At 41.7% G+C, this 27,113-nt stretch overlaps 1 protein-coding gene and 1 long non-coding RNA gene across 2 annotated transcripts in view; one reads left to right on the top strand and one right to left on the bottom strand.

Annotated features, from left to right (window-relative positions):
- LOC119019765 overlaps positions 1 to 16,651 on the top strand; it is a 56,228-nt gene extending 39,577 nt beyond the window's left edge. Inside the window, exons 4-5 of the long non-coding RNA XR_005075148.1 lie at positions 16,298 to 16,427; positions 16,529 to 16,651. This is a non-coding gene — a long non-coding RNA (uncharacterized LOC119019765). The remainder of the gene's footprint in view (positions 1 to 16,297; positions 16,428 to 16,528) is intronic.
- hmcn2 (hemicentin 2) overlaps positions 13,758 to 27,113 on the bottom strand; it is a 59,698-nt gene continuing 46,342 nt past the window's right edge. Inside the window, exons 55-81 of the mRNA XM_037098615.1 lie at positions 26,304 to 26,460; positions 26,094 to 26,215; positions 25,841 to 26,005; positions 25,614 to 25,721; positions 25,400 to 25,534; positions 24,641 to 24,775; positions 24,243 to 24,512; positions 23,953 to 24,143; positions 23,650 to 23,863; positions 23,186 to 23,320; positions 22,916 to 23,106; positions 22,190 to 22,271; positions 21,444 to 21,614; positions 21,058 to 21,210; positions 20,231 to 20,368; positions 19,734 to 19,855; positions 19,404 to 19,644; positions 19,257 to 19,316; positions 19,044 to 19,163; positions 18,774 to 18,908; positions 18,499 to 18,618; positions 17,638 to 17,763; positions 16,877 to 17,005; positions 16,500 to 16,793; positions 16,290 to 16,409; positions 16,075 to 16,201; positions 13,758 to 15,445 (exon numbers count right to left, since the gene is read on the bottom strand). Of these exons, the coding sequence (XP_036954510.1) occupies positions 15,067 to 15,445; positions 16,075 to 16,201; positions 16,290 to 16,409; positions 16,500 to 16,793; positions 16,877 to 17,005; positions 17,638 to 17,763; positions 18,499 to 18,618; positions 18,774 to 18,908; positions 19,044 to 19,163; positions 19,257 to 19,316; positions 19,404 to 19,644; positions 19,734 to 19,855; positions 20,231 to 20,368; positions 21,058 to 21,210; positions 21,444 to 21,614; positions 22,190 to 22,271; positions 22,916 to 23,106; positions 23,186 to 23,320; positions 23,650 to 23,863; positions 23,953 to 24,143; positions 24,243 to 24,512; positions 24,641 to 24,775; positions 25,400 to 25,534; positions 25,614 to 25,721; positions 25,841 to 26,005; positions 26,094 to 26,215; positions 26,304 to 26,460 (4,340 nt within the window). The 3' untranslated portion in view covers positions 13,758 to 15,066. The remainder of the gene's footprint in view (positions 15,446 to 16,074; positions 16,202 to 16,289; positions 16,410 to 16,499; positions 16,794 to 16,876; positions 17,006 to 17,637; positions 17,764 to 18,498; positions 18,619 to 18,773; positions 18,909 to 19,043; positions 19,164 to 19,256; positions 19,317 to 19,403; positions 19,645 to 19,733; positions 19,856 to 20,230; positions 20,369 to 21,057; positions 21,211 to 21,443; positions 21,615 to 22,189; positions 22,272 to 22,915; positions 23,107 to 23,185; positions 23,321 to 23,649; positions 23,864 to 23,952; positions 24,144 to 24,242; positions 24,513 to 24,640; positions 24,776 to 25,399; positions 25,535 to 25,613; positions 25,722 to 25,840; positions 26,006 to 26,093; positions 26,216 to 26,303; positions 26,461 to 27,113) is intronic.

The raw sequence follows: 27,113 nt of genomic DNA, 5'->3' as shown, positions 1-27,113 counted from the left end.
GGTCTGATCAATTCTTTTTTCGAATAATTTTCTTTGAGCACTGTTTACATTTACATTTAGGGCATTTAGCAGGTGCCTTTGTACAAAGCGACTTACAATAAGTACATCTGTCACAAGAAAGAAGCTACAACATATCATTGATTAGTAAGTAAAACAAATAAATAAAAAAAATTTAAAAAACACACCCAAATCTTCCCCCAATTCTGGCTGAGAGCTCAAAAAAATGTAATTGAGGGGTTCAACATTTCTGTCCAGCATTGACCTCAGCCATCGTATTTGGACAAATAAAGATCAACAGATCATTTGTTTTATGCCCTGACAGCAGTCATTTACAGGATCTTCTTTTTGTGGGTTGGGATTAGACATGTTCAAACAACAGAAGAAACAACAAGAAAAAACACCACACTTGAACAATAAACAACAAAGGATAGAAATTAAATTCCTTCCTCAAATCCCACTTGAGTAAACCATCTTCCCAAACAAATCAGTAAAGGATCTCTGAAAAAAGAAGATAACCCACCATCAATGACACTATCCAAGTTGCCTTCTTATTAGTCAGTTGATGGTCTTCATGCGCACTGGATAAGTGTCTGAAAGAGCAGCTGCAGGCTGCTAGATGTGAAAAAATTCACAGATCCTGATTTTAATTACAACCATTTAAACTGAAAATCTTTTTCGACATGTCGAAGTATCCTTGAGCAACATACTGAACCCCATAATTGCTCCTGATGTGCAGTTGGCACCTTGAGTTGCGGCCTCTGCCATCAGTAAGGGCCCTGTGATGAGCTGGCGACTCATCCAGGGTGTACCCTGCCTTCACCCATAGAGATAACTGGGATTGGCTCCAGTAATCTCCGCAAACCCTCATGGATAAACGGAGGAAAATGAGATGAGATGAGATCTTTTTTCGATTGGGTTTCAATTTACAAAAACGTGACACCTGGAATCTGTTGTTCATAAAAGGAGTAACTGCTCCTGCTACCCTTGTCCATACTAGGCTGTGCTACACTGCACTGTGCATACATCTCACTGACTTTCTCACACCAGAAAGAACCAAAACTTAACGAAAACAGGGTCCAGTGCCATTTATGCACAGAAAGTCCGGGGTCAAAGGTTTTCAGTTTCAGACTGCTCCTTACAGCCTGTGTCTGCAGGTAAGCTTAGCAAGTCTCAATGTGCTGCAAGTTCAAAGTTGCTGGTTTAATGTTTCCCTAAACCTTCCACTGTATTCCCCTTAATGACTGACTGTAAGCCTTAAACCTCCACTGCAGCTCATTTGTGATAATCGCTGTTTTGGAGAAATGCTGGTGAGCCAAGCATTAAAGGTTTAGATTTTATCAGTGGACGTGAATAGACTGGTAGATCAAACACTACTCGTGCCAAATGTTCCATTATTGTTGAATTCACTCGTGTGCTTGATCCTCAGCTGCTCCAGTGGCTGCTTGATGAGCTAAGGAATGCTTACGCTGAGAGTGTGCAAAGTCTTGATATGTGTAAGAGGATAAATTCATGATGAGTAGCTGAAAGAGCTTGCAGAGATAGTCTGGTGCATACAACTGTGACCCGACCTTACTGAATGATTGACTTGATGAAAGGTTTTAGGCACAACAAGCTATATTAACTGGATCTTTAAAGTATAAATGTCCTGCATAATTATGCGAGTATGTTGATTTATTATCCACAGCTGACTCGTATTTATCATTCCTTTTTCAGTGGTTCATCTCTGCGGTCACTGAGTGTGTCACTGTGTTATTTGCAACAACAAAGAAACAGCAAAGCAGATACAGTTGCCATGGACTGTATTTTATGCAACAACCGCAAATTGTTTGGTCTCATAGTAAAGTCGTGGGCATTTGTTGGCCCTGTCCGTGTTGTAAAATGTGGAGAGGACAAGCTAAATATAAGCGTGTATTGGATTTCAAGAAGCATGAAATGGTCAGTGCTGAGAGGGAAGCCAGAGAGCACGCTGTAGCTGTGCTGCACAGCGTGTCCCAGGGCACGCCAGCTGTGATGGATGGCTGTCAACCCCTCCGGTGCCCACCCCGTTTCCTGAGGTCACACCGCTGGAGGTCACATCTTTGTGGAAGTCAGCCACCAGCAGTTCCAGGAAGAAAAAAAAAAAAGAAAAAAAAGGCTTGTGATCCAATACATCCTAGACACCCATAAACTGTCAAACGGAGCTAAAGCAGAAAATGTGAATGCTGGACCAAGCGATAACTAAATGATGAGCCTGCCAAGACAAACATGGCTCGCGTAGCGTGGGATGTTGTCTGTTAGGAAAACCATAAGTCTCCTGCTTAAAACTATACAGCGCTGACTGTTTCTTAGAAGTGGTAGAATGTGCCTTTATTGGACTCCTTTTTATTTACACTACAAAGGGCCAGTTCTTTGCTTGTGAGGTAATTCTGTGTTTGCAGTTATATAGGGGGTGGGTCCAGTGATGTCAGCCTGCAATTTACTCCATGTTCACAACACAGATTTTGTTGATGATCTGTGTAGTGTCTGTCTTCTCATCAGCGCATCAGAGGCAGGAAATAACTGCTTACAGCTGCAAGCGCCACAGCTCAAGTACAGTTCTTGAACATTTCTTGGATCTTTTCTCAAAGCCTTTTTTTTTAGTGCTACAAATTGCTGCTGCTTCTTTTTTTTTTTTATCAGTTGTTACTTTTGGAAATGAGAAAACTGCCACGAATGATTTGTAAGTGTATAAAATGTATCCTCCCAATGATGAAAGTTGATTTTTCCTCGAATCATTATGCAACAGGTCATTTAAAGTCATGACCATGATTAGTTCATGGCTGCTGTGTGGGAGGATCAGGACAGATGAGGGCTGTTTTTGGCTTCCCCCTTACCTCCATGTTGTAAAGCTATTTATGACTATGATATTTCCATCTCATCCCATTCCAAGCCTGTGAATGAAGTGCTAGAAGTGTTGCACTCTGCCAGCTGCGACTTGCTGGTTTTGCTGTATTGAAGGTGTTTGTGTACGTATCAAAGCTTATCTTGAAGTTGAGACACATTGGCCTCGCAAATGTCTGCAGATCGGAGAACAGCTGTCGTAAGCACTCAAAGCGAACAACTTGAACTTTAAAAAGTCATTTTACAACAGCGTGATTACAGACATGGACTAGCGGGGCATCTGGTTGAAAACAGGCAACACCAGTGTGGTTTGCTGTTCTCGAGTTTTGAGTGGGTTTTCCATCTCGTCCCCACACATTGTCCACAAAATATTTGTTTGCACTGTTACCAAGCTATACATACTTTACTTTTACTCCTTTTAAGTCTAAGTTATACTATGTTTAATATCCAATGATGGAGCGTATCAAAGTACATCTTCTCAAGCACTGTACATAAATACAATTTTTAACTTTAGTTACTAGTTACTTTGCAGATTGCATGCTGCATCAGAGCCAAAGAATGACATATTTTTATCTTTTTATTTTTTTTTTAATCAACAATCAAACAAAAAACACACTGATATGCGACACTTTTAATAACACAGAAACACAGAAATAGTTGTAGTTGGGAAAAAATGCTATGACAGGCACGGCTTACCTGCAACACAACATGTTCTTATTTTAACTCGCGGTGTAGCTGCAGTGGTATTTTCGTAGATAGCCTAAGGTGCTCTAGCTTTGGCGTGAGAAAGTACTTTTTTACCACCGGTCTTGCACAGCGTGGGTTGTGTCTGAGAGTAATCACCGGCACAGGATTGACAATTAGCTGTCCAACAGGGCAGTAAATCTGGAGAATGGAGCCTTCTGCTTCACTAAGGGAGCAGACACAAAATATCCTGAGGGGGCAGAAAACGTGTTCGGATTGTCAAATGTTTAACAATGGTGGTGGAAGAGCAAGTGACCGATGCGGAAGTCAGGAATTTATTCAATTTCTTAGACATGCATTAACTAGTATGTTGGCTATGTGGGGACAGCAGAAACATTTGGAAAGTCCAATATTCACTTTACATTGGCTTTTTGTTTGAGGGACACGTGTGGCTCTGAATTTGCTAAATCCTCATCTATGGTCAAGTTCCCACCAAAATAATAAGTAAATTTCCTTATTTCCTTTCCAAGTTACTTCAGCTAGTTGCTGTCTCATTTTCAACTGCAATCTAAAGCACTGCAAGGATTAGGCTAATTAGTCTGCTGATGGATGAAAATGTCAGTCATTTGTCAGCCCATCTGTCATATACTGTATGTGTGTCAAAGCAGTAAGTACAAAACACAAACTGGTTAACAGTTGAAGATTAAAAATGAAAAAAAAAAAAAAAAAAAAAGATGGTGGCTGCTGTCAGTACTCAACCAATCAGAAATGTAGTTTTTATCCCTCGAGCAAGAGCTTTTTGGATCACAATTTAGACCCTGATCACTGCTGCGGAAAAGCACTGACCTCTGAATGTTCCTGCAGTGTAACAAAATACTATTTGCTGATCTTTTAGCCTATAGTTTTTTTTGCTTTTTCGTTTAAAACTAGATGTCTGCTGCTGCTGAATAGAATGCTGACGAGAGCAGTCAGAGTGAACTAAAACCAATAAATTGTAATTGTTTAAAACAGTGAGCTGAAAGACGAAAGACGAGAGGAAGTTCGGTGATCATTAATGGGAAAAAAAATTGATTATAGCAACTGTGAGCGTGTGTCTAGATGTGCATAGTAGATAATGAATTATACATGCTTGATTCAATTTAGGTCAGTATTTGCCACGGCTACCAGTCTGCTACGAAAGTTTTATTTTAATTTACTTGGACCTTCTCTGTGAATCCTTATATAATAGTTTTTATTTGTTTGAGCTGGAAAGCCATTCTGCTCGGAAAAAATGTGAGTGTGACGAACAAGAACGTCTGGCGTCTGAAGTTCTGCTGTCATGCCCGGACTGATGTGAAAGATATTAACTGTAGAAGCGAACCCAGAACGGTAGCTTTGAGACTTTTGTGTGGAATACAACCAAAGGACTCGCTCTCTTTTTGTTTCCAGTTGTGGTAGTCTTCTTTTTACCTCTTTCCATCGGTAGCGACAGAATGTTAGGATTCGATTCCTTTTTCCTCCCATCTGCAGTCCCAGGATGTAATAGTAGGAAGCATGGCTTGGCCGGCAGATTGGGAAGCAGGATGGATGGAACTACTGTGGTAAGCATTGTGGTGATGAAGTCAGCGTCTGGCCCACATTAAAAGTCAAACAGGCACATGCACTCACACAACAGCTTCATTCCAGCCAACATGTTTAGAACACATGAGGGCGTCAGCCACGATGCTGTATCGACAAGCTGGTGTCTTTTTGCATTTTCTGAAGGCAAACGTTGGAATCAGGGAGCATTGTGGGTGGTTGGCAGAGCATGATTGTCCCAGTGATGATATCATTGGCTGCAAACGCTCCAGACGGACATATGAAGTCTTATACGGGACCGTAAAAGGTAAACACTCGTCCAAAACGCATTGATGTTCTTGGCAAGCTGTTCCCTTACGTGTGCAGGAAATCTTGTCAAGCTGGCTGAAAGAATGATGTCAGGGAATATACCACACAGCACGCTCGTTTTTTAACATCCCCACTGAGAGGGGTGATAGCTCTGAGGGCAGTGCTTCATCAGTATTTCATGTTTGTAATGTATGTCTCCATGAGCTCATGCACGTATCAATGTTACCCCCTTTTTTATGTATTCAAAAGACAGAGTGGAAACAGTACACACATTCTTTACTCAAGCATTGAAGTACAGGCTCTGAATTTTTTTCAAAATGTAAACATTAAAAGTATCCCTCTGAAGGACAATTCTGCCCAAAGCAAACTGAACCTCACATATTTATTTAATTCAGAGACTATTGGAATGAGTAGGGTTTTTCCGAGCTGTTCGGAAATCCAACACAAAGATAGTTAATTGGTGAGTTTCATTCCCATGACGTTAAATAAAAAAAGAGCCGCGAGCACAGCAACAAAGTGAGGAAAATAAGAAAATCAACCTCTCACCTTTTGTCCCCATTCCAGTCTAGCCTCAGTCTCACCTTTTTCACCTCAAATGCATTAAAACTACATTAATTATCCTGTTTTGAGAACGTAATGAGTACAGGTATTTGCGTTCCAATGTAGGGAGTAAAAGTCAAAAGTTGTCAGTAAACTGAACACCAATGCTTCAGCACAGATACCTGCAAAGTAGGGGTGCTGATATTAAGATCGGATATCAGCCCCGATATTGACAAAAAAGCTGGATTGGGGATTGGAAAATTAACAGATCCACGGGCTGATCCAGTTTTGTTTTTTTTGTTTTTTTTCCCTCTGTCGTAGCAATCCTACATCAGTCGTCAGCAGCACGGTATCTCATGCTGGAAGAGTCGAGTTAACTGTTAAACAACATGGAGCGAGCCCAAGAGTCGGTTGTGTGGAGATATTTCACGCTTGCTACGCCAACTAGTTTGATGGCTGTTTGCAATGTCTGCAAAGTAAATGTTTCGAAGGTTGGTGGTAGTACTGCAAAGTACAATACTGCCAGTTTAATCAAGCACATCCAAAAGCACCATGCTAAGGAGCACGCCGAATTCCTGCAGCTCAACAAAACCAAAGGAGCAGGAGACAGAACAGCCCAGCCACTAACTTTGGCAGAGGCACTTCAACGACACGAAAAGTTTCTGACAAAAAAGCTTGAAAGCATTGGCAATAACACAGAAAGTTTTAGAATTCATTGTTTTAGACGCTCAGCCAATGTCAGTTGTTGAAGATGAGGGCTTCCGTCGCCTACTGGAATAATTAGAGCCAAGGTACTGTCTTTCATCATGCAAGTATGTTTCCGAGACCGGTATACAGTTTATTATTAATTCAACAAAGTATCGGATCAGTATCGGTTATCAACAGATACACAAAGCCCAGGCATCAGCATCAGGACTGAAAAAGGTGGATTCCTACTGCAAAGTATTTGTACTTCCCACCTCAGTGAAGGGAGATCAGTATTTCCTCTTTTAAAAAAGCTTAACAACAAAAAACAATACTGCACCACAGAACACAATGGTGAAATGTCAGCGCACATAAAAACACAACAAACTCACAGCTTTTTAACACACAAATTACCCCAAATAATTGCACCACGTCTTCATTATTCCACACTCGTTTCACTGGCCTACTTTTTAAACGCTTCTGTGTATGTATGTTACACTGCTGCTATAGCAACAGGTAAATATTGCCATCTCATCCCTTTCATCTGTGCACAGCTAATTTCCAGCAGGGCATGGGGTAATGCTCCGAACGCTCCGCGTACGTATGTCGACGATCACGTTTATTAGCAGAATAACCATGTGTAGCGAGAAACTTAATATGTCATCTGGAAAACATACTTCACTTTCATAAATTTGTCTCCACACTCAAGTGCTATGTTGACAAAGTGTGTGCTAGCAAAATCTATTAATGGTTTTTAAACATGTTGCCAGCATGTTGATATTCATACAGTCACCACGGTGTGCAGGCTGATGCATTTGCATTTCTGGCATAAGGTGAAGCTCACTCTGTGTGAATTAATAAAGAGGCAGGGCTCAGGTCGCACAGGCACACACAGAGAGGTGATAGGACGGCTGAAGGGACTGGACCTTTGACTGCCCCTCTAACAAGCTCACTTTAATTTCAAAGAACCAAATATGAACCTGACAGAGACATTTTAACAACGTGACAATGAAGAAAAACACTGACAAACTCAAATGTGCTCGAGTCTGTGACTATACTTTTGACCTTGCTTATGGAGCATTGACATCTGGTTCTCCACATCCTCCATTCCACTTTTACCATTAGTTCCCAGTGACCACATCATAGTATTACTCAATCTCCCCACACTTAGTAACAGACAGCAGAATTATGACAGTCTGAAACTGGGGCATTACTCATGTTCATTACTGGTTTGAAGTCCAGCTGAAAAAAACCTTTGTGTCGATCTCATTCAATGACTCCCCTATGTGCAGTGTCAAAAAAAAAATTAAAAAAAATGTCTGGGATATTTAATCCAACTTCCCTGTTGAACAAAAGCTGACCTCACGTTTTGAGTCTTGTAACTTGGAATGTCTGAGAATCTGCTCTTTGACAGCAGATGTAGGTAAAGTGAGTCAGTGCTTTAAAAAGCCCCACAAAGTTGATCCGAAACACTCAACTGCACCATGCTGCCTCATCCAAGTCCTAGCGCTTCTGATGTGCCCCATGGGCCAGAGTGTCACACCCGCTGTATATTGAGTATATATTGGCACAAAAAGGTCATTAAAAGAAGTGAAAATCACAACAAGCCTAACCATATCGACAGTGGAAGTTATGAGAACAGAGATGTAGTCAGGTCTTGTCAACCAGCTTGAATGGAGGGCTCTACAATCAGAATGAGAAATGATTAGATTTACCCCCCTGAGGAACGCTGTAGTGTTTCTGTTATGGGCTTTGGAAGGTATTTAACAAGATGACGTCATGGAACTATTAGGTGTGTTTTCTTTACTTCGATACAATACCTTGAAAAATATTAATGTTTGATACCACTTGGAGAACATTTTGTGTGTTAATCAAATGTTTTATTAAAAGAGAGATATAACAAGGCTTGTGTACAGTTTGTTAAACACAACTGCATCCAAATGAATTAGCCTCTGGAGGAGGTGGCTATGTAGGCACTACAGTGATGCATTTGTCAGTTGGTCTGAGAGGAATATCAATATTTCAAAAAAGAATTCTCACTATTGATTACGGTTCCTTTCCGAAATAAGGCCCCATTGTGGCTCACTGGAATGTGTGGGACTTCTCTATATAGTGACATCAAACATTTAAACCTACTCAGCTAGCAGAACAAGCAACTGCTAACTTGAGTTGTTCAAAAACGTTCTTTTCAGTAAAGTCTTTGTGCACAAACAACGTTCTCAGCGCTCGTGTTCATGTGTAGAAACCCTGGTGATACCACGAGCAAAGTTTCACGTTGTGTCAAGCCTTCTTGGTGTTTTAAACAATAATTGACATTTATATCACCTTGCAAAATTAAAATATTTAAAGCAGCATACAGCCAATTTCCACATTCAGCAGAGGCTTAGCAACATTAGCGTTCATTTGGTGTCGGGTTTCTGAGCCCATGACAAATGTGAACTCTCCTTTTACCTCCGTTTTGATTTTGACACCTTCTGGGCTGAAGATTTTGTCAGACGTCCTGTTTCCTTTTTCCCCCTTTATTTACTGAAGCGAGATGTAACAAGTGAGACGTGACAAGACGTAACTCTGGTACACTCCGAGACATGGCAGGATCAACATGTCAAGGAAAAACACAGACAACACTGATTAGAGAAGATTCAATTATTGCTGTAGTTTGTTTAAACAGTGGCATCATGGATGAGGAGTGGTTGATTCATAAAGTGGAAATAAGAAGTCTTTATACCATGTCTGTAGAGGACACGGTGTAAAATTGCCATGAACCAAAACGATGAGCTTGTATTGTGACACCTTTCATATTATCTCTAATCCATTGTTCAGAAGTTTGTTTTGAATGTTTCATTTATGTTTTGTGATGCAGTGGGAGAGTACAGTTCAGACTGATCCGTCGTATTACTGGCCATTAGATGTCAGACAGAATCTAGGACACAGTCAGATGTTTGACAAGACTTTAACTCGCAGAATTCTTTTGTTTGCACATTTAATTTGCTAATGATTGGTATGCTCTGAGCTCCATTGCTTATACCTACTAATAAGCAGCAGTGTTGTGCTCATTAGTGAGTGGAGCACAGTAAGTCCCCATTTCCCCTGACATCCTGACTGTGTAAAGCAGTAGGGGACATGTTACTGGTAGCCATCGCTCAGCCTTAAGCATTCATTTCCACTAATACTTTGTGTTTTATAGAAGAGGGGGGAACGGCCTCCAGTCTGCCTTAAAGTACATGACATGTTTTACAGGGAATTTGTGAAACTTTATGAAGCCTTAATGAATGCCTAGCTTCTAGTTTGGTGTTCAGTCCTGCTGGTTTTCTGCCCTTTTTCTTCTTGTTCTTCTTCTTTTCTTTATGCTGCTCGTTCTGCTCACATGTAAGTCTTAATGGTACTGCTGTAGTTATTGCCTGTGGTTTAGAGAAATTAAATATGCAGCACATTTTGTTTTAATTAGCTTCAGATGTACTATAGTCCCAGATTAATGGCTGTTAGTTTAGAAACACACTTGTCAGGAAGTGGTTTGGACATAATTTATCTTTGTTACATAAAGAATATGGCAACAATAGTGAGTTTTAGGGTCTATTTGGACAGCAACTGTGAAAATTATTGATATTATGAATGGCTGTAATTATTTGGTCATAATATAGCTTAATGATGGATTCTTTATTTTTCAAAGCCAGTGAAAACCAGGTTATCTGACTCGTCCTGCAACTTTGTTGGGAACTGTGTTCGGAAAGAACAGTTTATATCCTGTGTGTGGGTTTAATACTTGTTGTCTGAGGGTTACTAACATCCAGGCAAAGCTAATGACCACATCACAGAAACAGCAAAAATCAAAACAACTGGAGGCAGCTTCACGGAGGCACACACACACACACACACACACACACACACACACACACACACACACACACACACACACACACACACACACACTCTCTCTCTCTGAAGCATCAACAAACACACTCCCTCAGCTCAGCTCAGGTCAGCTTTCCTTGACCTTTTCTATTACTCATTTCAGAGGAATGAATAAAAAAAAGAGTCCTGTGTTACAGATGGTAAACTGTGTGAGCGCTTTAGTTACATAAAGACTACAAAAAACAACAAAATCCAATACAACAATATCTGGGCAGGTGAGTCATTTAGTCAGGTAGAGACTGATGCAGATCAATGTGTGCATCCTGTATAATGGTTATGTTGAAGGTCCCTCCTGTAGAGACTGATCTACAGTCAGATCTGTCAGTTGTTAGAACCAGCAGCTCAACATGTGACAGTGATGACAGCTAAGAGACCAACAATGTGCTGCACTGAGGACTCAACAGTTGATCTTACAGTCAGTTTGACATCAGCCTAATTGCTGCTCCCTCTACTGAGCAACTGAGGTATTAACCTGAGGTAACGACCACAGTTTACTACAATTTCCAAGGCAAACAAAATTTACTGAGTGATCCTTCCTGGCTTGACGTATCATTTAAGGGCATATTGTGAGATCAGAATCCAGGCCTCTGTGAGCATTAATGCTGCCTGTTAGGGTTGGGTACTATTATGATAAATGCTGTTAGATGATAAAATCTCTCAGTTTTCATAGATTTTGTCATACATCTTGACCTCTTACCCCCCAAAAACAAAGATGTTTTGGCTTTCGAGCCCTGAGGAAATAGCTTTTAAGTTTGTACCCTTACTTTAAAAAAATAGATACAAATATTCCCACTGAGCTGTTAACATTGCTGATGAAAATTAATTTTCCACTAATGTTTTAACATGCACCTGTGCATACTCAAATTAACAAATACAAAGTTCTATCTTGAAAAGGTCAGCATTGTGATATTTGTGCACATCAAAAACCTGATGAAATCAAAGTCTTAATGTTTAATGTTTATGAATACTGGGGCCCTACCAATACTACATTTTCTGGGACCAATACCAATATTTCGAAGCGCAAAAACATCTCATCTCCCTCTCATCTCATTATCTGCTGCTTTTATCCGTGAGGGTCGTGGGGATGTTATTGCTTTATCCCCCTTTTTTCAAAGGGGTCGCGGGGGGTTACTGGTTACTGGAGCCAGTCCCAGTTGTCTCTTTGGGTGAAGGCAGGGTACACTCTGAACGAGTCGCCAGCTTATTGCAGGGCCCTTACTGATGGCAGAGGCCAGCATGCAAGGTGCCAGCTGCACATCAGGAGCAATTTTGGGGTTCAGCATCTTGGTCAAAGATACTTCAACATGCAGCTCAGCTCCACCCCAGAGGAGGGTCTACCTGCTAAGCTACAGCTGCCTCATGCGCAAAAAAAAAACAAAAAAAAAAACATTTTCATATCAATATGTTGGTAAATACTCTTATATACATACAATATTGATAGCAGTGATCCTGAAAATGTGGTTGCTTTTTTGTCCGAAGGTACACCAGAGCACTGATCCAGTAGACTTCACCGGGAATTTAATAATTATAAATTACCCCAAGTGTCGTTTTCCTGCATTATTTTCAAACCAATACATCAGTCAGGCTTTTATACAAAAACATAAAATTGTGAATGTGCTGTTTAAATGCCCAAACAATGTGCATAAAACCTGAATAATACTGGCAAGAGCTGTGTGATATCACCTAAAACTAAGATTGTGATATTTTTAGGCTATTTATCGATAGACAATATATGTCTTGGTACTCTTAAAATTCCTAAGTATCACTTCATGTATATAGATGCTAGGATTAGACGACAGCACTAAGATGATATATAGTCCCATATCACAATGACATTTAAGTATCAATATAGAGCCAAAGCCCTAATATCAGCACTTCCCACGTCTTAATCAGACATGGAATATTCTGTTTACATGACCTCTCTTGTCAGGTTCAGATGTCAGAAGTAAAAAAGAGTTCAGGTTGAGTTCAGTTACTACTGGTTTTGTTTGGACAAAAAAATATAGCCCGAGCTGTGTATGCACATATAGGCCGTATCCCAATTCAGGATCCTTCAGAGGCTGCATTTGAAGGCCAGTTATGTCACACACCGTGCAAAGGCTGTCCCAATTCAAAGGCTCCTTGGAATGCAGCCCACAAATGCAGCCTTCTTTTACCTCTCTTTGGAGGATACGCCGCCACTATCATTTGCGTGACGTAAGGGTAAAACATATGTTGACACAACACAATGTTCCAAAGGCTAGACCGTCCCATTTAGCGACAGTTGACACAGCCTTCAAAGGTCTCTCCAAAGCACTCACCTTCGAAGGCCACAAAGGCCGGGTCCATCGAAGGATGCAGCCCCTGAATTGGGATAAAGACATAGTTCTGGTCTTGTATTTCCACTCAATCTTTAAATGATCTAGACATTATTGCATACCATTTTACAACCATTAGTTTCCATTATCTCATCTCCATTTTCTCATTCCTAATATCCGTTGTTGTAGAACTGCTGTTGTATCACTGTAGTGTCACACTTTGGTCTCCAAGCAGAGCAGTGCTGTCCTCATGTAAACCAGGGGTCATGGATACGGCCACTCTTTGTTGTTGTTTGGACCTCTGACTCATTCTTACCAGAAGTCACATCTCAACCAACAGCCAGTCATAATCGAATTTATCACCCTTGTTTGAAAACCCACATCTGGTCATTGTAACTCACTCAGTTAGTTTTGATTCAGCTTTTATTAGACTGTGTATCAATATATGAGCCATGAGATCAACTGGACTGTAAACTGTGGATGAGAAATGCTTGTATGTAAAGATTACGTTTGTATTAACTGTAGAAATCATATTTAAACAAAATGAAAGGAAGAACATTTTGAATATGTAAATAATTAAAATACTCTGTCATTTATTATGACATACAAGAACATAGTAGGCACTCTTGAGGAAACAAAACTATGTTCAACATAAAACAAGTGAGAGATCACCAACAACCACTTGACTGCATTTTCTTTAAATAATATAGATGCTCTTCTGTTTCATATCTGACAGTAAACAGGATGTATAACTGGACAGGTTTTGGTCAAAGTAAGCCAGGGTTCATATGTCATTCATTTATGTTGCGGGCAGTCAATGTTTGCATCAGTTTTGTTTGTCAGCTGAAAAACTGTGTAAAGCCTGGTTGGTAAAATCAGATAAAGACTGACTGATGATGGTAATAACACAGACAATAATAAAAGTGTTGTCCATTTTATTTCTACAAATATTTGACAACTTATTATGACAACAGGAAAATATTTGTTTAACCTGCAAGAGCAGAGAACACTTCAACTGCAATTTTATGGTGTTTGGATAACTTTTAAGAGTTGTACATTGATGACACTGTTCCAAAAACAACCTCCAAAAAACTACACGTTAAACAAATGTCAAATTTACATCATTCACACTCTTGAGGTGCAGATGAGCTTGTATACCCTGTCCGAAGTGGGTGCACAAGCTTTTAGTTGGGTTTAAATAACATCTTTTCAAATGAGTTTGGCAGCATAGTGGTTCCAGAGACTTGGATCTCATCACACTTCAGTTGTTTAGGAAATGTTTGTGGACTAAAAAAATATAAACTGACTTGCCATTGGTACCAGGGTGGGTTAGACAATTTTCTTTTTTTAGGGAACTGTGCCTTCATGACCTGCCGGTTGTCCTTGAAACACCAACAGTGAAGTCAGCGGTTCTGACACAAAACACTTGAATACATTCAGAATAGCACCTTTAAACTTTCTCACATGATAAAAAATGTTATAAAAGAGTACAAAAACACATATGATAGATAGAACACTGTTGCTAGCTACATGGCTACAATGTGCCATTAAAAGGTTTTTAATTACAACGCGAGTAGATCCTTATGAATTCATTTTTTGAACCAATGATGTGTTCAAATGACTTCAATAAATTAAAATAATAGGGGAAAACATTTCAGAACTGTTGAAAGACTTGTATGTCCAAGTGCAGGCTGCAAACACATGACAATAACTCTGTCCAATAATTAGATAACACTTTAAACAACAAATACAAATAAAAATGATAGATATGAAACATCAAACATTCTGGCAATTCCTGATGGACACTAAAACTAAACTTCAGTGCTCGGTTGAAATGACACTTTTTTACATTCGGCATTTTTAGATATTGATTAGAAAGATGCACTCATAGGGCATGTGGTGAATAAATGAACAAAATGCTTTGTCTTCCAGCATGTTTGTCAGTTCAGACGTCTGCTATAGAGTAGGTTCTGTTTCATCATTAATTCAACAGAACTTAGTCAACATTTTAGATAGACAAAAAGGTCTTTTCACTCACAGGACTTCGTCCACCATGACATTTCAGTCACCTCTGGGGTTATATATCTTCAGATCCACTTACCAACCATGTGCACCTCATCTTGTATATTAGTGTCTTTGCATGGCCTAATGTGTCCGAGGCAGGTTTTGGTTTAAGAGGCATCAAGAGGCCACTGGGAGTCAGAGTCATTAGTAAAGCAGCAGAGGCTCAGTAGGGGTACGTTGAGACGGAGATATAGATGATGAAAATGCTCTGGTATGTGATGCGGCCCTGCAGTGAGATGGTGGTGGCCTGCACCTTAAGGCGCACTAGCCCGGGTCGGTCCAGAGGCCGCAGCGTGAAGATGATCCCCCTGCCTGACTCGTCTCTGATGCCGAACACCCGGCCCATCACACCCGTCTCTGACTCTTGCTCCAGTATGGTGAAAGACGTACGCTCTTGCAGGATGCCTGACTCTGAGAAAGCAGACAGTCGTACCACGTTGTGATTGGCTGGAATGCCAGAGGGGAGAGTGAGCAGCTTGTACTGCAGGAGCAGAGGAGAACCTCCAGCGGCGCAGTCTAGAGAGCAAGGTCTGTAGCAGGTCCTGTAAAGGTCAGCAGGAAAGGGGAATGTCTCACTGATACTTTGGATCCAAAACTTAAGCAATTTCTTTAATTGATCTTTTGCTGCATTAAAAATTGATTACTTGCTAATAATGAATAATATACACCATATGTTGGACATTTTTCAATTAGGAAATTTTTACCCACTGCCTCGATCTGTTTGATGCAAAAGTGCAAAGTATCCACAAAATCCACAATTCATTTTTATTGGTAGCAATGTACCATTGTCATTGTTAGATTATCACATCTGCAATTCTAAAGGATCAACAAATAGTTTGTTTTATGCCCTTTTTTCTAAGATGAAAAAAAAAGGAATTCAAAAGATGATTCTGATTATCCTAAACTTTCTCACCAGGTTTCAGGTCAGAAACACATGAGATAAAGTAAGTTTGATCAAACTTGGAAAATGGATCTCCAGAAAAGACATTTTCACTCTCCACTCAGGGCCTCCTTCAATCTCTCATCACAAACAGATCAATAAAGGATCTGTGCTATTTTTCGTAGGATGTGTGCAAGGTTAGGAGGAGAAAAAAGATTTTTGATTTCTATGACTGAGCCCATTTTGATTACTGTTCAACACTGCACAGTACTTTCTAGTCAGGATATTTACCCTGGGCTTCTTCCACTCTGGTAAGACGCAGGGCAGGGTGTGTCCAGGCATTGGTATCCTCCTCGGGTGTTAAAACACATCTGATTATGTCCACACTGGATTCCCTGCTCTACGCATTCGTCAATGTCTAGAGGGAGAGAAAGGTGATAGGAGCTTAGCTGTTATAATTCAAAGGGAGGGAGACGGTCATGTTAAGGTTGAGTGATGCTCTTTACCTTTACAGCTCCTGCCGTTGGGTAAAAGCTTGTAACCAGGAGGACACAGGCACTGAAAACTGCCAATGGTGTTTCTGCACTCGTGTTGACACGGCTTCCTGAGCAGACACTCGTCTACATCTGGACAGGAAATAAAAGGTAAGTAGGAAACTCAAGTGACGAGACAGTCTGATGTTGACACACACAAGTGTATTATAGGTGCTCACTAACCGACACACGTGCCGTCTCTGTTGGTGTAGCCTGTTGGACAGCTCTGTCTGGTTATGCGAGACACTCCTTGAGAACGGGAAAGGATTGGCCTGCCAAGAGATGACACCAGCTGTGGACGAAGCCTTGCCCGGACTCGGGTGCCGTTGCTGAAGGTCTGCCCTCTCTCCAGGCCGGCACAGGAGCGCCCGTCTCCCAGCAGCACAGTACCAGGAGGGCACTGGCACCTGAAGCTGCCGGGGACATTACGACACTGATAGGCACAGGGGTTTGGTGTCTGCAGGCACTCGTCAATGTCTGGAAAGTAAAGCAAGGCTCAATCAGTTCTCAAATGGTAGTATCTTTGGTGAGTTGCAAAATAAATCAGAGTAGTGTCATACCCAGACACGGGAGGCCAACTCCCTGAGTTCTGTACCCTCTGGGACACACACAGCCATAACCTCCAACTGTGTTCTGACAGATCTGAGTGTAACGGCACATGTGACTTCCATCCTGGCACTCGTCAATATCTGAAAAACATCCACAAATCAGCCACTAAACACAGCATTATATTAACTTCTCCTGAAGTTCTCCTATCAGCATCATCGCATTTATTTTAAATTCATCGTGTACATACAAAAATGCAGCAGAAACTGAGATCACGACTTTGATAAGTAGCCTGCATAACCAACCATAAAGTTTGCTGCGTCCTGTTTTCAGGATCTTCGGTCAAACGTTTCCTCCGACGGACAATTAATAGACTTTTCAAAAAGCTTCCACTTTCTTTTCGTGAGGAAAAAGTAGTGACCTCTTGCTGTTTTGTGACTTACAACAATCCTGTGAAACTTGATCTGGTGTTATGTAATGTAACATTACAGTGAAGTTGTCTTTAGAAGCTACAAGTATTATCAAAGCACTTCTATCGGCTTCCATAGACTTAGCAATGCAGGCAAGATCTGGTTATTTTACCAACTGTCACATGTTCAACCTCCATGGATGAATGAATCAGTGACATCACAGGTGTTGTCTTGGATCTACGAGCCTTTCAGGTATTAATGAGTTGATGGCTTATTTCATTTATGCACAGTCAAATGCTACACTTAGCACCCTCTAAATAAAGTGTGTGGATGAATAAATGAGGTATGATACAGTAGCCACTCACCCACACAGGCTCCACTCTCTGCTTTGGTCATGCCAGCTGGGCAGCTGTCGAAACACTGGTATCCTCCCTCCGTGTTACGGCACTCCTTGTTCGCCGGGCAGACATTTCTCATGCACTCATTGATGTCTGTAAATTACAGTAGAGTTATTATGTTTTAGTTATCCCAACAATTATTACAGTTTCTTAGATGAATTATTAAATTTAAAAAAAATGATCTAAATGCCTTTATTTAAGTATTCAAAGGTGCTGTATGTCTGTGGGATTTAGTGGCATCTAGCAGTGATTAACACCCTCCCTTAAAGTGGCTGTTCAAATTACATGGAAAACTTAAAGGATACATTCACCCAAAAATAAAATGACAAGTCTTTAAATGTAAAAAAACAAACAAAACATAAATTGCTCCAATACAGTTGGTCTGGAAACCTCGAAAATCCTGGTTTCAAATTGGTTTGAAAAGATGAGATATGCACCTTTGACTCTTGATATATTCACCCTCGTGCACCCACCTCAGATGTGGTGTGCGCTAAAGCCCTTTAGCTTAGCAGCTAACACAGGGTGCAATTTGGGATGTATGGCTTTTGGAGATTTTGATTACAATGTTGAGCTGTTTTTTTTTCCTTTACATTTCAGAACAAATGCGCTTCTACTTCAGTTATTTAGGATAATGCTACATCACTGTTTTGTGGACTACAAAACTTCACCTGGCTTTTCATTTGCATTGGGTTGAGTAAATAATGACATTCGGGTGAACGTATCCTTTAAGGCCCTCTTTAGAGCCAGAGTTTTGTTTTGAACAGTCCCTGTGTATGTGTGGTCAGGGCCAAAGTTTTAATAACCCATGAAATTTCACCACTGACGGACCGATGCAGCGATGTCCTGACAGCTGGTAACCAGGGTGGCAGATACAGCGGAAGGATCCCAGAGTGTTGAGACACTGATGCTGACATGGGGAGAGAGCAGACTCTTGGCACTCATCCACATCTGGAACACACAAGTGACACATCCAGTAAGATAATGTATGGCAAGATATGAGATATTTCTTTAATGTTTATTGCAGCAACAACTCCAGGTTTAGTTGTTCCACCTCCAGATGAAATGTTGTGCCGACATTTGAGCGGTGATTAACAGTGACTTGCCTTCACAGCTGGATCCTGTGATGCTGGGCTTAAATCCTGGTCCACACTTGGCCTGGCAGCGATACGTGCCCACTGTGTTGACACACTGCTGGTTGTAGTGACACATGTGCGAGCCCTGGGAACATTCATCGATATCTGGATGGGATAAAGACAACATGTGTGTAAGGCTGAGGCAGAGATTAGAAGAAAATTAATGCTTGTCTTTTACTTAACAAGGACATTATCATTGTATGTTGGGTAATTATTTACAAAGACTCCAGGAGACTTCACCTTGGCATGTGTTGGTCTCTGAAGAGATGGTGAAGCCGGAGGGACAGGCACATGAAAAGCCTCCCATGATGTTGTTACATGAGTGAGAGCAGGGAGACTGGAGCGCACACTCATCTTCATCTAATGAGAACACAATTAATCATGACAACGAAACAAGTGCAGTGACAAATGTTCAAAGACAAATGAGGCTTAAAAAGGAAAGCAGCAGCATACCAGCGCAGTAGGAGGCTGTGTCAAGAATGAAACCTTTAGGGCATGTGTCTTCATAACCATCTGCAAACAGAAAACAAACATTCACATCCAATATTTCATGTGACGCAAGTTTTAAATCTTTTTTTTTTTTTTTTTTTTCCCTCAGACCTGGTATGAGAAGGCTGCTGGTGATGTGGAAGTCCAAAGTGAGAGTAAACATGTTGTAGACGCTGTTCATTCCGGAGACCTTGAGCAGCTGGAGAGCTGGGCCCTGGCGCTCCTCCTGGCCCTCATAAATAATGGTGTGATTGCAGCGCAGCACCATGGGGTTTCCTCCTCTCTGGTGGGTCTGTGATGACCATGAGTACAGCTGCCCTTGGCCCGTCTGCACGTATGACTCATCGAACTCCTGCGGGACACGCGAGAAATCCGGTCAGAAAAACTGAAGCATGACGACAAATTATCCGGTGAGATGTGTTTGGGGTCTCTTTTAAATACCTGTAGGCTAAGATGAGATGACGATAATGAGGGAGGCACAAATCCGTTAATTACAATGTCGATTAGTAAAACTCCCTCAGAATCCACACCCCTGGCAATGTGGGTCAAACGAAGGAGCTCCCCTGTTTGATGAGATTGAAAAACAGAAAGATCAGGACTGATTTACAAGCACAAGAAGAGCATGCTGCAACTGTTTAGAGGTAATATTGTTCAGGTGTAAACTTATGAATGTCAGCAGTAGTGAGTAGTGCCATCTGCTGGTTGTTCAGTTAACTATAAAATAAAAGAATCACTGCTCACAAATACTGTTCAAAAATATAATTATAATATTGATGATTGTATTATGACTACTTGTTCTTTAAATTTTAAATGTAAAAGATGAGAAGGGCATCTGCATAACTTCCTAAACCTTTTTTTTTTTACATGTGTAATAAGTGTAAAGGTTTGAAATCTTCATTGGTTAACACACAAGTAAACTGATCATGGGCAAAACCTACCAGTCTCAAACTCCAGCTGAGACTCCTGTCTGAACTGGCCCTGAGTGAAGGAGTAGCCATTTCTGGCTTCTCCACTCTGCAATACAGTGGTCCAGTAGATGGGGGCAAAAACAGACACCAGCACCCGCAGCAAGGGACCTACAAGGAAACAGAATATGTTGGCCTGTTATAGATATACAGCACATTAATTTGAACCTGAGATTTGGTACAAATCACGAAAATGAGCCCTACTGTTTTCAGATCTGAAGGAAAGACTCAGACACATCAGAATGTACTCCCTGAATACATATCTTTCGGCTTTAATGAAGTGGTAAATAAACATCAAGTACATCGCAGGTCAACAGTGGGTAAACAAAAAAAAGAAAGAAAGAAAAAAGGAAATCCTCAAAAAATATATATATTTTTTTTTCATTTGGCATGGATGTAATTTGTGCTTCTGTCTGAAGGTATGTTTGAGCATAATATCCTAATTAATTCCCAGACTTGGCACACGATTTTGTGTGGAGGATGGTTCATTTCAGTAATTAAAAGGTGATGTCACAGTGGGCTTATAAAAAAAGACATAACTTCCACAGATTCATGTAACATGAGCAGGATCTTTGTAAAAGTGTCAATGTGGTAAAGTACCCGAAAGCATAATTGAGTAAAAGTCAAGAGATCAGGTTAAAATGTTACTTTGGTGAAAGTGAAAATCATCTATACAAAAAGTACTTGAGTAAAGTCCTAAAGTCTCTATTAAATTAACTTACATTACATTAATTTTCTGTCAGAAAATTGACTTTTGTTTTAAAAGTAACCGTCTAAACAAGTCATGGGCTGTTACTCACCCACACTGGGAGGGATGTTGTCCAGACGGGCCTGCAGAGTGCTGCTCCCCTCATCCTCACTGTCGGTAATGTTGGCCTCCAGGAAGGACACACCAAACTCCCTCTCGTTCACCATGCCGATCAGACTGCCTCTGGTCTTACGAGGAGTCTCTCCTGTTATCAACACATGGACAGACAAGTCATTTTTTTATTTAAATTTACTAAACTAAAAAATTATGTTTGTAACTGTCTGTGAGGTAGCCTTCATAATCTGTTCATTCATGCATTTAGTACGACAATGCAAACATTATGAACTTGACCAGGATGTCAAATTATGTCTGTAATAAGAACTTTTATGTTATGAAACACTGGAGCAATGACAACAGAAATCAGACAGGAATTCTTACCCGGGCAGAGGCCAGCTTGACATTTCCTGGAGTCGATACTGGGACCGCTGCATGATCGGCCGCCATTGGCTGGTTTTGGGTTGTTGCATAATCTGATTCGTTCTTGGAAGCCTTGTCCACAGGTGCTACTGCATGGAGCCCATTCCTCCCAGTTAGAGTAGCCTCCATTGACTGTTAGAGAGCGGGGAGACATGGGAGTTTTGTGTCTAGCATCTTTGCAGAAATAAACAAGGGAATGTACATCATGAGATACAGTCAGGCCCTTAATTGTTTTCCTCTTATGTTGCTTTTAGAAATGGAATCATGGTCAATATAAAAACACTTTGCATATGGAAGCCTGGAAAGGCCGTAGGTACAGCTGTTTCTTTCAAGCTGTTAAAAATGACTATCATTATTACTAATATTACTGCAAATTTCTAGATAATCATTACATAATCTCAGGATGACAAAGATTGTTTTCTTCGAATAACGGGTTTATTTATCACATTATTTCAATAAAGCAAGCTTTGACAACTAGATAATTGAACCTGTTACCACAAGAAAATAACAACTCTGGCCATATTGGTCTCATGTACATATGAAACCAAGATTTGACAAAGAAAAGAACAAGAAGAAAAGCCTAAAAAAGTGAAGCTTGGATGAAACTACTTCATCTTAGAAGCTGAAGCCAAACTCGGAGATACGTGCGTTATATCTGACATATGACGACCAGTTACATTGTGTGCAATCCTAAGCACAAAACTCACCTTGAACCCTGAGAGTGATGGTCCTCTCAGCTGTTCCAGCTTCACTCTCAGCCACACACTGATACTCTCCTTCATCTGCTGCCTGCACATCACACAGAGAGAGGAGGAGAGTTTGACTTAATTGGCACGCCGATGAACAATTTTCCTCTGATATGGCCGCAAACCTCCCGTCAGAGCTGAGCCTTAAATCACATTTAACAGTAAAAGAAATCTGACATTATCGCAGAAAATAATCTATATCTACTGGGTGGTTGAGACTATTCCATTGAATTCTTTTTCATAACAGATAATATTTGGCCGGAGAGAGGAAATTTCCCATTAGAGTGCTCTGTGAGAAGGACAGTCATCTGTCTGTGAGAAAGTCTCAACTGCAGGCTGTGCAATTACAGCAGCAGTTAGAGATCTAACAAGGTTACAGGCTGAGGAGAGAGGGGCAGAGTCTGGGAACATCCAGCAATCCGTTCATCTCCTCCCTCTGTTGCTAATGCTGTTAGCCTTTCTGACTGAAGTGAATCTGATTTAGGTGAGAGCAGGACGCTGTAGGACAGTCACACACTGTTCCTCCACCCAAGGGGACTGCAGATGAAGCCTGGACAGGATGAACATTGCTGCGTTGTTGTCCAAGACATTAGACACTTATTGAAGAGAGGCGTTTGCTCAGAGTGGGTTTAGCCATTCAAACTTATGTGACTTATCTATAAAGAGAAGAGAAATAAAGATATTTACAGTGATGCTGTAAATGACCAAGGACCCGTTGTGAAGCGCTTGCATTCGGAGGGAGCGGAGCAGCGGTTTTCCATCCCGGAGCCAGCGGAGGACGGGGCTGGGGTCCCCATGGACCGGACAGTCAAGCACAGCTGAGCTCCCCTGGGTGACCGTCTGAGACATGTGGGCTTCACCCTTCAACACCGGAGGCTCTGGAGACACACAGCACATATTTATGAGATCATCAAAGTAGCATGAATGGCCCTGACCAAGCTTTGACGAACAGCTCACCTCTGATACGGACGAATGAGAGCGCTCGGATGGAGCCCACGCTGTTCTCTGCTATGCACACATAGGTCCCAGCATCACTCATCGTCACGTTCTCAATGACCATGGAGCTCCTGCCGGCCTCATCTATGGTGGAACCTGAACATTTTCAAAGTTGAGTCAACTGTTGGCTTCAATTCATCCATGATTTCCAGTGGTACTGCTTCTCCTCATTCTTAGCTTTCAGAGTACACACATTTCTGATTTCTGTCGTACAAGATAAGTACTGTTGTCCCACAATGACTTTGCCAACTAAAATAATTCCAGTGTTATACACAGCTGTTTGACTCAGAAATAGGTAAGCTGGGGACCCTCAAAATTCTGTTTCCTCTGGACTCAAGGGTGCATTAGGATGCATTTTGGTGTCACAATGACACCGAAGTACCTTGGTAGTGTTGAAGTGCTCACTATTTAAAGGCAGATAGTACCTGTGTAAGGACTGTTGTTGACGGTCCAGGAGATGACAGGAGGTGGAGTTCCCTGAGCGTGGCAGGACAGGGCCAGACTCTGCCCTTTGTTCAGGGTTACATCAGTGGGCATCTCCTTGAAGGCGGGCCTCATGTTGATGGACAGCCGGATGTCTTGTCTCACAGAGCCCGCTGCATTGGTAGCCACACAAGTGAACACACCTGCATCACCAGGCTGTGTGAAGAGAGAGCAGTCAGAACTGATTCCTATGGCCAAAACTAGACAGGCGTGGTTTGTGATGCAGTGAAGATGTTGGGTTGTACCTCAGCTCTCTCGATGATCAGCTCTCCTGACCGTAGGACGGTGAATTTGCCTGGAAGGCTGGGGACAGTGACACCATCCTTCTCCCATGATACTCTGGGCTCGGGTGAACCCTGAGCAGCACAGGGCAGAAGTGCTTGAAATCCTTGAATGACTGACAGCTCCGTCTGTGCCGGAGGGATCATGGGCGGGACTGAAATTCAACAATCAATAAAAGTTTTATGTTTTAAGTGTTAATATGAACCTGCCATATTCAGTCTTGGAATAATGTGAAATTTCCCTCTTAGCTCACCTTGAATAACCAGCCTCATGTCGTGGCTGGCTCTGCCGGCGAGGTTTTTGGCAGTGCATGTGTACAGGCCTGCGTCACTTCGCTGGGTAGAAGTAACAGCCAAGGTTCCATTGGCAAAGATGCGAATATGAGCACCTTCAACCACCGGCCTCCTCTCTTTCTGCCAAGTGACTTCAGGATGGGGCTGCCCATCAGCCACACACTCCAGGCTGACTGGCTGGCCGAGCACTGCCGTGTACTCAACGCGAGGGACGCTCAGCACGGGCGGGACTGGAAAAGATGAGGTGAGCAAGAATACATTTGTTTATAAATGTTCAAAATAGAAGCAAACTTCCATCCGTCAGGAACGAACACAGACATTATTTTCTTCTCATCTGTGAGATCAAAGTCTTCATTACCTTGAAGGACTAGCTTGGTCCTGCCCACAGCTACACCAGCATCATTCTTTGCCAGGCACTGGTAGGTCCCCGCATCGCCGAGTGTGACACGAGAAAACTTCAGAGCTCCATTTGAGAGCACAGCAAGCCTGTGACCTGTAATCAGTCAATTAAGTCTCATCACATGGGCATGAAAATCAGATCGGTCTGTGGTCCATAAACTCCAGTGAAGCATTTGGGGGTTTAAAAGTGAAGCTGTCCAGTCTGAAAATAATGTTGAGAATTCAGTCCATCCAGAAAGCTGCAATGCCAGTTAATGCAGATTTAACCAGTCACCATGAATTCTGCATGGCCTTGCGGTTTGGTCCAATCACCATAATGTGACCATCTTAGTAGTTTCCCACTAGTTGAACCAATCAAAGCAGTCCCCTGTGCAAATCATTATACCAGATGTACTTACTTCTTTGTTGCTTGTTGTTAAGAGTGGTGAGCAATGTGATCATCTCACATTTACCAACAAAAAGTACTGCTGAAGACTGTACAATGCAATTGTTGTTGTTGATGTTTTGCACAAAAGCAGGAGTAAAACATTGTTTTTTTAACTACATGTTAAAGTGTGGTGGAGCACAAACGGAAGGTGAGTGACTGAGAAACACTTTTCTACAGCAAAAAACATCCAAAATAAAACATGCTCTATCACTCTACAACACACAACACATACAACACATGAATAACAGATGAAATACAAAACTGTTTTCAAAGTCATCCTAGTACTTATACCTGTTGCAATGGGAACTCCCTCTCTTTGCCAGGTGATAGATGGTCGTGGGAGGCCCTGAACCTCACAGGGTAGAAGAGTCCCATGATGCAACACCACTTGTACTTCCTCTGCCATTGGCCTGATCTCTGGGGGTTCTGGGGAGAAAAAAATCCTTTGTTATACATGTTTAAATATGCGTGCCAACAGGTCATATTTACCAGACTGAAACCCTACCTTGGACAGTGAGAGAGATGTGTTTGTGAGCCACTCCAGCTGGGTTGCGGGCTGAACATGTGTACCTGCCGGCATGGCTTGGAACAGCAGCAGTTATCTCCAACACTCCTGTGTAGAAATGAGTTCAAAGATACACACTCTAACATCATATTTAATGAACATTCCCCCAGTGGACTGTGATGTATAATAATCTAAAGAGGTGTAAAATCACTACAGTTTTGTTTTACCGGTGGGAAGGACACGATAACTTCCTCCTCTGGGGCCCAGTTGGGCTCCACCCTTGGTCCATGTGACAGTGGGCTGAGGACGTCCTTGTACGTGACAAGGCAACACCACAGGAGACATTTTCACAGCTGTGACTGTCGAGACATCGTCTTCAATAGATGGAGGGACTGAAAGAGGAAACAGCAAAGTCATCAATATGATGATCTCCACGGACTCTCTGCTGCCGGCTTACTGTGCAAAACTCGAGATCAATACCTTGCAGGATGACCTCAATGACCCTGCGCTCCTCCCCGACATCATTGACAGCCGTGCACTCAAAGTAACCTTCGTCGTCAGTGGACGGAGACAAAAGGATAAGAGACCCAGACGACAGTAACCTGGAGAGAACAGCACACATGCATCAGTTTTAAGTTTGCAGTCAGTGTTGGTGTGTATATTTGAATGGAGTCGGAGCTCTGTGTTTACCTGTATGCGGCGGGCTGCTGGCTGACATCAAGTGGAGTGCCATTCTTCTTCCAGGATACTTTGGGTGGGGGAATACCAGAAGTCTCACAGCTCAGTGCAGCTCTGATCCCCGTGGTGACTGTCAAGTTGGATGGACCCGGGCCGATTGACGGACCCACTGACAGGAAACAGGAGACAGAACACATTCACGCATGTTGATCACAGTCATGGATATCAGCGTGTTATGTAACGACATAAGATATCCCAGAAGGTATTTAAGCATTACAACTATACTATCGTCATGGCTTTATGAAACAGTCTTTCTATCAGTTTTGATCTCGTATGTGACTTTAGCAGAAAATAGTGTATATGTAGACATTCGTAAACGTTTCCACCGATGTGGAAAGGATCTTCTCTCTTCAGTCCAGCCTTGACAGAGGTGATTCTCCTGCTGATTATGTAAGAGTACTAGATTTTGAGATCCACATACATCCAGGCCTGTTGCATTAGCTTTACGAACAATGGAACAGGAATCATTTAAAGGTTTGAGGAATTGCCAGACCTACAGTCATTCATTTTGGATACATCTATACATCTTTTCACATTAAATTCTTAAGCAACTGATGGACCATCACTTTTTAATATCAGCAACAGTTGTGTCTTTCTGGTCTGTGTGTTTGGCTTTATTTAATCCACAGAATAATATGTGTTGCCTGGCTTCGATCTGGTTTACCAAAGAGTTTGATTTTCTTTTTTGGTCTATGATTGCTCCTGATTAAACCCTCATTTGGGCTGAATTATATAAGGGGGAATTAATAGATTAATAGATGA

The sequence above is a fragment of the Acanthopagrus latus genome, chromosome 5 (assembly GCF_904848185.1).
Source record: "Acanthopagrus latus isolate v.2019 chromosome 5, fAcaLat1.1, whole genome shotgun sequence".
Classification (NCBI taxonomy): domain Eukaryota; kingdom Metazoa; phylum Chordata; class Actinopteri; order Spariformes; family Sparidae; genus Acanthopagrus; species Acanthopagrus latus.
Note: the sequence above shows the minus strand (reverse complement) of the source record. Positions and strands in the feature narration are given on the sequence as shown.